This window comes from Oncorhynchus mykiss, chromosome 2 (genome assembly GCF_013265735.2).
Source record: "Oncorhynchus mykiss isolate Arlee chromosome 2, USDA_OmykA_1.1, whole genome shotgun sequence".
Taxonomy (NCBI): Eukaryota; Metazoa; Chordata; class Actinopteri; order Salmoniformes; family Salmonidae; genus Oncorhynchus; species Oncorhynchus mykiss.
The window spans coordinates 101634401-101648435 of record NC_048566.1 but is presented as its reverse complement, the minus strand read 5'-3'; the positions used below and the strand labels follow the sequence as shown (position 1 = coordinate 101648435).

Genomic DNA, 14035 nt, shown 5'->3' with positions numbered 1-14035 from the left:
CAAATGGGTCTTCCAAATGGACAATGACCGACCCCAAGCATACTTCCAAAGTTGTGGCAAAATGGCTTAAGGACAACAAAGTTAAGGTATTGGAGTGGCCATCACAAAGCCCTGACCTCAATCCTATAGAAGATTTGTGGGCAGAACTGAAAAAGCGTGTGCGAGCAAGAAGGCCTACAAACCTGACTCAGTTACACCAGCTCTGTCAGGAGGAATGGGCCAAAATTCACCCAACTTATTGTGGGATGCTTGTGGAAGGCAACCCGAAACGTTTGACCCAAGTTAAACAATTTAAAGGCAATGTTACCAAACACTAATTGATTGTATGTAAACTTCTGACCCACTGGGAATGTGATTAAATAAATAAAAGCTGAAATAAATCATTCTCTCTTACTATTATTCTGACATTTCACATTCTTAAAATAAAGTGGTGATCCTAACTGACCTAAAACAGGGAATTTTTACTAGGATTAAATGTCAGGAATTGTGAAAAACTGAGTTTAAATGTATTTGGCTAAGGTGTATGTAAACTTCTGTCTTCAACTGTACCTTCCCCGCACCTCACCAGCCACTCACCTGACATGTACCTGCCCCACACCCCGCCAGCATCTCTTTGACCAGGGTGAGCTTCTGACTGGAGAGAGAGAGAGAGAGATGGATCGACAGAGAAAGAGGGGGGAGAGAGAGATAGAGGGGGGGCAAGGGAGAGAGAGCATGAGAGCATGAGAGAGAGAGCATGAGAGAGAGAGAGAGAGAGAGAGAGAGAGAGAGAGAGAGAGAGAGAGAGGGAGAGAGAGAGAGAGAGAGAGAGAGGGGGCAAGGGAGAGAGAGAGAGAGAGAGAGAGAGAGAGAGAGAGGGAAGAAAGGAGAGACAAAGAGAGATGCAAAGGGAGGGAGAGAAAAAGACAAATGAAGAGCAAGTCAATACGTGTTTGAGTCATACAGCTAGTAACTGAGTCGTGTATGAGTCATACAGCTAGTGACTGAGTCGTGTATGAGTCATACAGCTAGTGACTGAGTCGTGTATGAGTCATACAGCTAGTGACTGAGTCGTGTATGAGTCATACAGCTAGTGACTGAGTCGTGTATGAGTCATACAGCTAGTGAATGAGTCGTGTACGAGTCATACAGCTAGTGAATGAATCGTGTATGAGTCATACAGCTAGTGACTGAGTCGTGTATGAGTCATACAGCTAGTGACTGAGTCGTGTATGAGTCATACAGCTAGTGACTGAGTTGTGTTTCAGTCATACAGCTAGTGACTGAGTTGTGTGTGAGTCATACAGCTAGTGAATGAGTCGTGTACGAGTCATACAGCTAGTGACTGAATCATGTATGAGTCATAGAGCTAGTGATTGAGTCGTGTACGAGTCATACAGCTAGTGAATGAGTCGTGTACGAGTCATACAGCTAGTGACTGAGTCGTGTATGAGTCATACAGCTAGTGACTGAGTCGTGCATGAGTCATACAGCTAGTGACTGAGTCGTGTATGAGTCATACAGCTAGTGAATGAGTCGTGTAGGAGTCATACAGCTAGTGAATGAATCGTGTATGAGTCATACAGCTAGTGACTGAGTCGTGTATGAGTCATACAGCTAGTGACTGAGTCGTGTATGAGTCATACAGCTAGTGACTGAGTCGTGTATGAGTCATACAGCTAGTGACTGAGTCGTGTATGAGTCATACAGCTAGTGACTGAGTTGTGTTTCAGTCATACAGCTAGTGACTGAGTTGTGTGTGAGTCATACAGCTAGTGAATGAGTCGTGTATGAGTCATACAGCTAGTGACTGAGTCGTGTATGAGTCATAGAGCTAGTGATTGAGTCGTGTATGAGTCATACAGCTAGTGACTGAGTCGTGTATGAGTCATACAGCTAGTGACTGAGTCGTGCATGAGTCATACAGCTAGTGAATGAGTCGTGTATGAGTCATACAGCTAGTGACTGAGTCGTGTATGAGTCATACAGCTAGTGAATGAGTCGTGTATGAGTCATACAGCTAGTGACTGAGTCGTGTATGAGTCATACAGCTAGTGACGTCACATGCCCCTGTGTGTCTCGTGTTGTTACTAATCTCCCTGTCACATTGGAACACAGACAGAGAAAGAGACACATTAATAATTTACAAGATGGCCAACCTGCAAGTTAGATAACCATTCACAGTCAATCATTCACCGACCAGCTCATTCACCGACCAGCTCTAGAGACAGAGATAGATAGATGCTCTAGAAACATACTCAAGATTCATCCATACACACACACAAACAAGAAACTGGACAGAGCAGCAGGACATAGTGGTCTCAGTAACACCACTGGACAGAGCAGCAGGGGACAGTGGTCTCAGTAACACCATTGGACAGAGCAGCAGGGGACAGTGGTCTCAGTAACACCATTGGACAGAGCAGCAGGGGACAGTGGTCTCAGTAACACCACTGGACAGAGCAGCAGGGGACAGTGGTCTCAGTAACACCACTGGACAGAGCAGCAGGACACAGTGGTCTCAGTAACACCACTGTACAGAGCAGCAGGACACAGTGGTCTCAGTAACACCACTGGACAGAGCAGCAGGGGACAGTGGTCTCAGTAACACCACTGGACAGAGCAGCAGGACACAGTGGTCTCAGTAACACCACTGGACAGAGCAGCAGGGAAAGTGGTCTCAGTAACACCAGCTGTTCAGTCTGCTCTACTTTCCCTTATTTGGACAATTGATTGATTTTCATGAGATAGTTTACAGTAGTTTTCCTGTGATAGTTTACAGTAGTTTTCCTGTGATAGTTTACAGTAGTTTTCCTGTGATAGTTTACAGTAGTTTTCCTGTGATAGTTTACAGTAGTTTACAGTAGTTTTCCTGTGATAGTTTACAGTAGTTTTCCTGTGATAGTTTACAGTAGTTTTCCTGTGATAGTTTACAGTAGTTTTCCTGTGATAGTTTACAGTATTTTTCCAGACATAGTTTACAGTCATTTTCCTGCTGTAGTTTACAGTAGTTTTCCAGAGATTGTACAAAATACTGATCCTCTCAGACTGCTACATAGAAAAGTCAGGAAATGTGATTTTGTCCACCGGGAAAGTAGAAATATTAAGAATGCAGATTAATATCAGACGAATATCAGATATTTTGTGTAAGAACTGCAGATGACAATTCAAATCAAATCAAAAATCAATATCTATTTGTAACATGCGCTGAATAAAACAGGTGTAGACCTTGCTGTGAAATGCTGAATACAACAGGTGTAGTAGACCTTGCTGTGAAATGCTTACTTACAAGCCCTATTTAACCAACAATGCAGTTTTAAGAAAATAGAGTTACGAAAAGATTTACTAAATAAACTAAAGTACTGAGTCAATGTGCGGGGGTACAGGTTAGTCGAGGTCATTTGTACATGTTCAGTGGCTTGCAAAAGTATTCACCCCTCTTCGGCATTTTTCATATTTTGTTGCTTTACAACCTGGAAATAAAATAGATTTTTTTTGGGGGGGGGGGTTTGTATCATTTGATTTACACAACATGCCTACCACTTTGAAGATGCAAGATACGTTTTTATTGTGAAACAAACAAGAAACTACTATTCACCCCCCTAAAGTCAATACTTTGTAGAGACACCTTTTGCAGCAATTACAGCTGCAAGTCTCTTGGGGTATGTCTCTATAAGCTTGGCACATCTAGCCACTGGGATTTTGCCCATTCTTCAAGACAAAACTCCCCTAGCTCCTTCAAGTTGGATGGGTTCCTCTGGTGTACAGCAATCTTTAAGTCATATCACAGATTCTCAATTGGATTGAGGTCTGGGCTTTGACTAAGCCATTCCAAGACATGTATTTAAATGTTTCCCCTTAAACCACTCAAGTGTTGCTTTAGCAGTATGCTTAGGGTCATTGTCCTGCTGGAAGGTGAACCTCCGTACCAATCTCAAATCTCTGGAAGACTAAAATAGGGTTCCCTCAAGAATTTCCTTGTATTTAGCGCTATCCATCATTCCTTCAATTCTGACCAGTTTCCCAGTCCTTGAAAAACATCCCCACAGCATGATGCTGGCACCACAATGCTGGTGTTCTCGGGGTGATGAGAGGTGTTGGGTTTACGCCAGACATAGCATTTTCCTTGATGGCCAAAAGGCTCAATTTGAGTCTCATCTGACCAGAGTACCTCCTTCCATATGTTTGGGGAGTCTCCCACATGCCTTTTGGTGAACAACAAACGTGTTTGCTTATTTTTTTTCTTTAAGCAATGGCTTTTTTTCTGGCCACTCTTCCGTAAAGCCAAGCTCTGTGGAGTGTATGGCTTAAAGTGGTCCTATGGACAGATACTCCAATCTCTGCCGTGGAGCTTTGCAGCTCCTTCAGGGTTATCTTTGTTGCCTCTCTGATTATTGCCCTCCTTGCCTGGTCTGTGAGTTTTGGTGAGCAGCCCTCTCTTGGCAGGTTTGTTGGAGTGCCAAATTCTTTCCATTTTTTAATAATGGATTTAATGGTGCTCCGTGGGATGTTCAGAGTTTTGGATATATTTTTTTAGAACCCAACTCTGATCTGTACTTCTCCACAACTTTGTCCCTGACCTGTTTGGAGAGCTCCTTGGTCGTCATGGTGCCGCTTGCTTAGTGGTGATGCAGACTCTGGGGCCTTTCAGAACAGGTGTATATATACTGAGATCATTTGACAGATCATGCAACACTTAGATTGCACACAGGTGGACTTTGTTTAACTAATTATGTGACTTCTGAAGGTAATTGGTTGCACCAGATCTTATTCAGGGGCTTCATATCAAAGGGGTGAATACATTTGCACGCACCACTTTCCGTTTGTACTTTTTTAGACATTTTTAAAATAAGTTTAAAAAAATATTTCACTTCACCAATGTGGACCAATGTCAACTACATGAAATCCAAATAAAAATATATTTAAATTACAGGTTGTAATGCAACAAAATAGGAAAAACGCCAAGGGGGATGAATACTTTTGCAAGGCACTGTAGGTAAGGGTAAAGTGGATATGCATCGATAACAAACAGCGAGTAGCAGCAGTCTAAAAACCATGGGGGGGTGTCAATGCAAAAATAGTCTGGTGGCCGAGCACTTGCCATACCAGGCAGTGATTCAACTGGTCAGGATGCCCTCAATGGTGCAGTTATAGAAATATTTGGAGGATCTGAGGACCCATGTCAAATCTTTTCAGTATCCTGAGGGGGGAAACGGTGTTGTTGTGCCCCTCTTCACAACTTTCTTGGTGTGTTTGGACCATAATAGTTTGTTGGTGATGTTTGTTGGTGATGTGAACACCAAGGAACTTGAAACTCTCAACCCGCTCCACTACAGCCCCGTCAATGAGAATGGGGGCGTGTTTGGCCCTCCTTTTCCACATTGAGGGAGAGGTTGTTGTCCTGGCACAACAATGACAGGTCTTTGACCTCCTCCCTATAGGCTGTTTCATCGTTGTCGGTGATCAGGCCTACCACTGTTGTGGCATCAGCAAACTTAATTATGGTGTTGGAGACGTGCAGGAGGAGACTGAGCACACACCCCTGAGGGGCCCCATGTTGAGGATCAGCGTGGCAGATGTGTTGTTACCTACCCTTACCACCTGGGGGTGGCCATTCAGGAAGTCCAGGATCCAGTTGCAGAGGGAGGTGTTCAGTTCCAGAGTCCTTAGCTTAGTGATGAGCTTTGAGGGCACTATGGTGTTGGACACTGAGCTGTAGTCAATGAACAGCATCCTCACATAGGTGTTCCTTTTGTCCAGGTGGGAAAGGGAAGTATGGAGTGCAATAGAGACTGCAATCATCTGTGGATCTTTCGGGGCGGTATGAGAATTGGAGTGGGGTCTAGGGTTTCCGGGATGATGGTGTTGATGTGAGCCTTGATCATGGCTACAGATTTGAGTGTTACGGGGCGGTAGTCATTTAGGCAGGTTACCTTCGCTGTCTTGGGCACAGGGACTATGGTGGTCTGCTTGAAACATGTAGGTATTACAGACTCGGTCAGGGAGAAGTTGAAAATGTCAGTGAAGACATTTGCCAGTTGGTCCGCGCATGCTCTGAGTACGCAAACTGGTAATCCATTATGGCCCCACGGAATGTTGACCAGTTTAAAGTTTTACTCACATCGGCTGCGGAGAGCGCGATCACACAGTCTTCCGGAACAGCTGGTGCTCTCATGCATGCTTCAGTGTTGCTTTCCTCGAAGTGAGCATAGAAGTAGTTTAGCTCATCCGGTAGGCTTGTGTCACTGGGCAGCTCTCGGCTGTGCTTCCCTTTGTAGTCCATAAGAGTTTGCTAGCCCTGCCACATCCGACGAGCGTCAGAGCCGGTGTAGTAGGAGGCAATCTTAGTTCTGTATTTATGCTTTGCCTGTTTGATGGTTCGTCTGAGGGCATAGCGGGATTTATTACGTCCGGATTCGTGTCTAGCCTTGTCAGGTCTAGCCTTTAGCTCGGTACGGATGTTGCCTGTAATCCATGGCTTCTGGTTGGGATATGTACGTACGGTCACTGTGGTGACGACGTCGTCGATGCACTTATTGATGAAGTCAGTGACTGAGGTGGTATACTCTTTCATGCCATTGGATGAATCCCGGAATATATTCCAGTCTGTGCTATTAAAAAAACAATCCTGTCGTGTGGCATCCGCTTCATCAGACCACTTCCTTATTGAGCAAGTCACTGGTACTTCCTGATTTAGTTTTCGCTTGTAAGCAGGAATCAGGAGGATAGCATTATGGGAGAGCTATGTCAGAACCAATTTGCTATGTAGCTAAAAATCTGGGCCAACGTTTGTTCTACACGGTCTCGGTGAACAGTTAAATGAAATAATCCTGTGTCGTAGAAACAACTGCAGTTTCTAATCTTTCAGTATAGTGAAAGCACCTTACTGAAGCATTGGTAGAAAACTAATCAGAGAAACAGTCAAACATTCATACAGAGAAATAGTCAAACAGTGAGACAGAGACACAGTGAGACAGAGACACAGTGAGACGGAGACACAGTGAGACTGAGACAAACAGTGAGACAGAGACAAACAGTGAGACAGAGTCAAACAGTGAGACAGAGACACAGTGAGACAGAGACACAGTGAGACGGAGACACAGTGAGACAGAGACAAACAGTGAGACAGAGAAACAGTCAAACAGTGAGACAGAGACACAGTGTGACAGAGACACAGTGTGACAGAGACACAGTGAGACAGAGACACAGTGAGACAGAGACACAGTGAGACAGAGAAACAGTCAAACAGTGAGACAGAGACACAGTGAGACAGAGACACAGTGAGACAGAGACACAGTGAGACAGAGACACAGTGAGACAGAGACACAGTGGGACAGAGACACAGTGAGACAGAGAAACAGTCAAACAGTGAGATAGAGACACAGTGAGACAGAGACACAGTGAGACAGAGACACAGTGAGACAGAGACACAGGCCGCATAGTGTGATGTGTCAAGGAGTGTGTGTGTGTGTGTGTGTGTGTGTGTGTGTGTGTGTGTGTGTGTGTGTGTGTGTGTGTGTGTGTGTGTGTGTGTGTGTGTTAGTCTTAGTCATCACATCTTACCCATCCTTGGAGAGGTATTGTCTGAAGAAGTCATTTGCTGCTAGCTTGATGGCTTTCTCTGGAGTGACCAGGGTTAAGTTCACCGCAGACCCTGTAACAATGAGAGGAAGTGAGGGACAGAGAGAAAGAGAGAGGGAGAGAGAGGTGTGAGAGAGAGAGAGAGGGGGGGGGTGTGAGAGAGCGGAAGTGAGAGAGAGAGAGGGAGAGAGGGAGAGAGAGAGAGGGAGAGGGAGAAAGAGCGAGAGAGAGGAAGTGAGAGAGAGAGAGGGGGAGAGAGAGAGAGGGGTTTGAGATAGAGGAAGTGACAGAGAGAGAGAGAAGGGGAGAGAGAGAGGAAGTGAGAGAGAGAGAGAAAGAGGGGGAGAGATGTGAGAGAGAATTATGAGGATTTACCAATTCCCAGGCACTCAGGCTACTACTAATGTTCTGTATACTGGTGTGTGTGTGTGTGTGTGTGTGTGTGTGTGTGTGTGTGTGTGTGTGTGTGTGTGTGTGTGTGTGTGTGTGTGTGTGTGTGTGTGTGTGTGTGTGTGTGTGTGTGTGTGTGTGTGTATCAGGGTATCAGTGGTCAGCATATGGCACAATGACCTCACTGTGCTGCTTGGCTTCAGTGTGACCTGTCACCTCCTCACCCAAACCTACCTCTGTACATCCCGAAGTATCCCTCTGAGCGGATGGTCTTGATAAGACAGTCGGACCTAAAACACACAACCAACCAATCAATAACGGACCTAGAACAAAGAATTAACCAGTCAATAACGGACCTAGAACATAGAACCAACCAGTCAATAACGGACCTAGAACATAGAACCAACCTGTCAATAACGGACTTAGAACATAGAACCAACCAGTCAATAACGGACCTAGAACACAGAATCAACCAGTCAATAACGGACCTAGAACACAGAATCAACCAGTCAATAACGGACCAAGAACATAGAACCAACCAGTCAATAACGGACCTAGAACATAGAACCAACCAGTCAATAACGGACCTAGAACATAGAACCAACCAGTCAATAACGGACCTAGAACACAGAATCAACCAGTCAATAACGGACCTAGAACACAGAATCAACCAGTCAATAACGGACCTAGAACATAGAACCAACCAGTCAATAACGGACCTAGAACATAGAACCAACCAGTCAATAACGGACCTAGAACATAGAACCAACCAGTCAATAACAGACCTAGAACACAGAACCAACCAGTCAATAACGGACCTAGAACATAGAACCAACCAGTCAATAACGGACCTAGAACACAGAATCAACCAGTCAATAACGGACCTAGAACATAGAACCAACCAGTCAATAACGGACCTAGAACACAGAACCAACCAGTCAATAACGGACCTAGAACATAGAACCAACCAGTCAATAACGGACCTAGAACACAGAATCAACCAGTCAATAACGGACCTAGAACATAGAACCAACCAGTCAATGACGGACCTAGAACATAGAACCAACCAGTCAATAACGGACCGAGAACACAGAATCAACCAGTCAATAACGGACCTAGAACATAGAACCAACCAGTCAATAACGGATCTAGAACATAGAACCAGCAGATCTGTTATTGGCTGGCTGGTTGTGTGATGTAGATCTGTTAATTGGCTGTTTGGTTGTGTGTTGTAGATTTGTTATTGGCTGGCTGGTTGTGTGTTGTAGATCTGTTATTGGCTGTCTGGTTGTGTGATGCAGATCTGTTATTGGCTGTTTGGTTGTGTGTTGTAGATCTGTTATTGGCTGGTTGGTTGTGTGTTGTAGATCTGTTATTGGCTGGTTGGTTGTGTATTCCAAATAGATAGAGATTTAACTGGTGAAATGTGAGTTGTAGAAGCATTAAGTCCTGAGTTTGGTAGAGCGATTACAATACAGTCTTGGGTGGACAGTGTTGCTGTGTGCAGGTGGGCATTGGTTCGCACCCATGTCGGGAAACTATACTGTGATACATACATGCTGGTGTAGAGTCGTGATCCATTTTGCTGGTTCTGCAGGCGGGTCTTGGCCAGGTCAATGGGAAACACACAGCTCACGCCGATCAGCCCTGCGATCCCACCATTTATCAATTTGGCAGGCAAACTGGGGAGGAGGAGAGGATCATGGGAGAGAAGAGATGAAGAGGAGATGGAGAGGAGAGGAGAGGAGAGGAGACGGAGAGGAGAGGGAGAGGAGAGGAGAGGGAGAGGAGAGGAGAGGAGAGGGAGAGGAGAGGAGAGGAGAGGGAGAGGAGAGGGAGAGGAGATGAAGTGAAGACAGAAGCACAATTTGAGAGAGGAGACAAACCAGTAACTTTAAAATAACGCTGACATTTTATTTAACTTTTCTAGTGTTACATCATCCCACCGCGGACACCAAATATCACAATATGTTAATTTCATCAGCTAATATACAGAAGCAACATAAAACACACTGAGAATGTGATTGTTGACTACAGGGAGAAGAAGGTCGCTGAGGAGGAGGAGAACAGTAGCAACGGTCATCAAAATTGTTAAAAACAATTAGAATAAATGTAGTAATTGGACAATGAATACATTCCCTCCAAAAGTTTAGATCCGACATATTGACTGAATTAGATAAAACACTTTACAGGTTCAGACAAATAACAAATGGAGTTCAGGAATTTGGTTGAAATTCCGGTATTTAATTTATGGTCAAATTTCACATTTATTTTCTTAGAATACACTAATTTGTTCTATTGGTGTCAGATATTTTATAGGTATTTTGTGTTAAAATAAATAATATTATATGTAGCCATTTGCATAAACACAAGGGTGGATTTGCATATATGCAAATAGATTAACATAAAGGGGTGGAAGAGGGCTGCAACGACCCAAAACATGCTAGGCCCACCTGCACTCACCTGGCTGTCTAGACGGACTAATTACTGGTGTTGTCACATTCTGTTGCATAATTCAACAAGTATATCACTAGCAGGATTACCCTCAGATTAAAAATGTAAGATTACACCTCTAAACAGACTTGACATTGTTTGTGAGATCAGACATAACATCACTATAATCTGAGTGTTCATTTTCATAACTTACTTCCCAAAAGGTTGCTGGATCGCATCCCCGAGCTGACAAGGTATAAATCTGTCTTTCTGACCCTGAGCAAGGCAGTTAACGCTGTTCCCCGAGCTGACAAGGTATAAATCTGTCTTTCTGACCCTGAGCAAGGCAGTTAACGCTGTTCCCCGAGCTGACAAGGTATAAATCTGTCTTTCTGACCCTGAGCAAGGCAGTTAACACAGTTCCCCGAGCTGACAAGGTATAAATCTGTCTTTCTGACCCTGAGCAAGGCAGTTAACACTGTTCCCCGAGCTGACAAGGTAAAAATATGTCTTTCTGACCCTGAGCAAGGCAGTTAACACTGTTCCCCGGGCTGACAAGGTATAAATCTGTCTTTCTGACCCTGAGCAAGGCAGTTAACACTGTTCCCCGAGCTGACAAGGTATAAATCTGTCTTTCTGACCCTGAGCAAGGCAGTTAACACTGTTCCCCGAGCTGACAAGGTAAAAATATGTCTTTCTGACCCTGAGCAAGGCAGTTAACACTGTTCCCCGGGCGGGTCGATTAAAGCAGCCCCCCCCCACCCCCCCACCCACCTCTCTGATTCAGAGGAGTTGGGTTAAATACAGAAGACACATTTCAGTTGAAGGCATTCAGTTGTACAACTGACTAGGTTGTACTTTACAACTGACTAGGTTGTACTTTCCCTGTACAACTGACTAGGTTGTACTTTCCCTGTACAACTGACTAGGTTGTACTTTCCCTGTACAACTGACTAGGTTGTACTTTACAACTGACTAGGTTGTACTTTCCCTGTACAACTGACTAGGTTGTACTTTACAACTGACTAGGTTGTACTTTCCCTTTACAACTGACTAGGTTGTACTTTACAACTGACTAGGTTGTACTTTACAACTGACTAGGTTGTACTTTACAACTGACTAGGTTGTACTTTCCCTTTACAACTGACTAGGTTGTACTTTCCCTGTACAACTGACTAGGTTGTACTTTCCCTTTACAACTGACTAGGTTGTACTTTACAACTGACTAGGTTGTACTTTCCCTGTACAACTGACTAGGTTGTACTTTACAACTGACTAGGTTGTACTTTCCCTGTACAACTGACTAGGTTGTACTTTCCCTGTACAACTGACTAGGTTGTACTTTCCCTGTACAACTGACTAGGTTGTACTTTCCCTTTACAGCTGACTAGGTTGTACTTTACAACTGACTAGGTTGTACTTTACAACTGACTAGGTTGTACTTTCCCTTTACAACTGACTAGGTTGTACTTTACAACTGACTAGGTTGTACTTTACAACTGACTAGGTTGTACTTTCCCTGTACAACTGACTAGGTTGTACTTTCCCTTTACAACTGACTAGGTTGTACTTTCCCTGTACAACTGACTAGGTTGTACTTTCCCTGTACAACTGACTAGGTTGTACTTTCCCTTTACAACTGACTAGGTTGTACTTTCCCTTTACAACTGACTAGGTTGTACTTTCCCTGTACAACTGACTAGGTTGTACTTTACAACTGACTAGGTTGTACTTTCCCTTTACAGCTGACTAGGTTGTACTTTACAACTGACTAGGTTGTACTTTCCCTGTACAACTGACTAGGTTGTACTTTACAACTGACTAGGTTGTACTTTCCCTTTACAGCTGACTAGGTTGTACTTTACAACTGACTAGGTTGTACTTTCCCTGTACAACTGACTAGGTTGTACTTTCCCTTTACAACTGACTAGGTTGTACTTTCCCTGTACAACTGACTAGGTTGTACTTTACAACTGACTAGGTTGTACTTTCCCTTTACAACTGACTAGGTTGTACTTTCCCTTACAACTGACTAGGTTGTACTTTCCCTGTACAACTGACTAGGTTGTACTTTCCCTGTACAACTGACTAGGTTGTACTTTACAACTGACTAGGTTGTACTTTCCCTTTACAACTGACTAGGTTGTACTTTACAACTGACTAGGTTGTACTTTACAACTGACTAGGTTGTACTTTACAACTGACTAGGTTGTACTTTCCCTTTACAACTGACTAGGTTGTACTTTCCCTGTACAACTGACTAGGTTGTACTTTACAACTGACTAGGTTGTACTTTACAACTGACTAGGTTGTACTTTACAACTGACTAGGTTGTACTTTACAACTGACTAGGTTGTACTTTCCCTGTACAACTGACTAGGTTGTACTTTACAACTGACTAGGTTGTACTTTCCCTGTACAACTGACTAGGTTGTACTTTACAACTGACTAGGTTGTACTTTACAACTGACTAGGTTGTACTTTCCCTGTACAACTGACTAGGTTGTACTTTACAACTGACTAGGTTGTACTTTCCCTGTACAACTGACTAGGTTGTACTTTCCCTGTACAACTGACTAGGTTGTACTTTACAACTGACTAGGTTGTACTTTCCCTGTACAACTGACTAGGTTGTACTTTCCCTTTACAACTGACTAGGTTGTACTTTCCCTGTACAACTGACGAGGTTGTACTTTCCCTGTACAACTGACTAGGTTGTACTTTCCCTGTACAACTGACTAGGTTGTACTTTACAACTGACTAGGTTGTACTTTCCCTTTACAACTGACTAGGTTGTACTTTCCGTTTCATTTCACCGCATCTCATTTGTAAACATTTCAACTGTATTAAATGATAACCTTTTTCAATTCCACCCATCAAAATGAAGGTCTCTTTCTTCTTTTTCTTGTAAATGTCGAGACGGTAAATCCCAGACAACAGTAGTGTACTATATAGGGAATAGGGTTCTATAGGGCTCTGGTCTAAAGTAGTGCACTATATAGGGAATAGGATTCTATAGGGCTCTGGTCTAAAGTAGTGCACTATATAGGGAATAGGGTTCTATAGGGCTCCGGTCTAAAGTAGTGCACTATATAGGGAATAGGGTTCTATAGGGCTCTGGTCTAAAGTAGTGCACTATATAGGGAATAGGGTTCTATAGGGCTCTGGTCTAAAGTAGTGTATTATATAGGGAATAGGGTTCTATAGGGCTCTGGTCTAAAGTCCTGTACTATATAGGGAATAGGGTTCTATTTCACAGTGTAGTCTTTGTAGCCATTAGCTCACCTGATCTGCTTGTCAGCCATTTATGTGAGGCGCCGGCTGGTCGTCAGAGAGTTGATATGTGTCTGTCTGATGTGCCAGTCAGTCCATCTGCTGCTGTTGTTATTGTTGTTGTGTGTTTCTTTCTTTAGTCTATAATGCAGTCTTTTTGCTTGGTTAGCTCTTCCTTAGTTTCTGTGTCTTTAAAACTTTGAATCCAAACGTTATTATTATTATTATTATTTTCGATCAGTCAGTTGTCTTGTCTGTCAGCTGGCCTCTGAAGCGCAAGAAGTTGAGGTCCGATAGGGAGGGATATCTGGTCTCTGAAGGGCCGGCTGGTCAGTAGAAGTTGAGGTCCGATAGGGAGGGATATCTGGTCTCTGAAGGG

The 14035-nt window shown here is 43.7% G+C and overlaps 1 protein-coding gene across 1 annotated transcript in view; it reads right to left on the bottom strand.

Moving 5' to 3' along the window:
• LOC110516669 (mitochondrial glutamate carrier 1) overlaps positions 1–13806 on the bottom strand; it is a 60855-nt gene extending 47049 nt beyond the window's left edge. The window contains exons 1-5 of the mRNA XM_036961212.1: positions 13669–13806; positions 9507–9632; positions 8185–8240; positions 7543–7633; positions 577–634 (exon numbers count right to left, since the gene is read on the bottom strand). Of these exons, the coding sequence (XP_036817107.1) occupies positions 577–634; positions 7543–7633; positions 8185–8240; positions 9507–9632; positions 13669–13688 (351 nt within the window). The 5' untranslated portion in view covers positions 13689–13806. The remainder of the gene's footprint in view (positions 1–576; positions 635–7542; positions 7634–8184; positions 8241–9506; positions 9633–13668) is intronic.
• Positions 13807–14035: the final 229 nt, after the last annotated feature.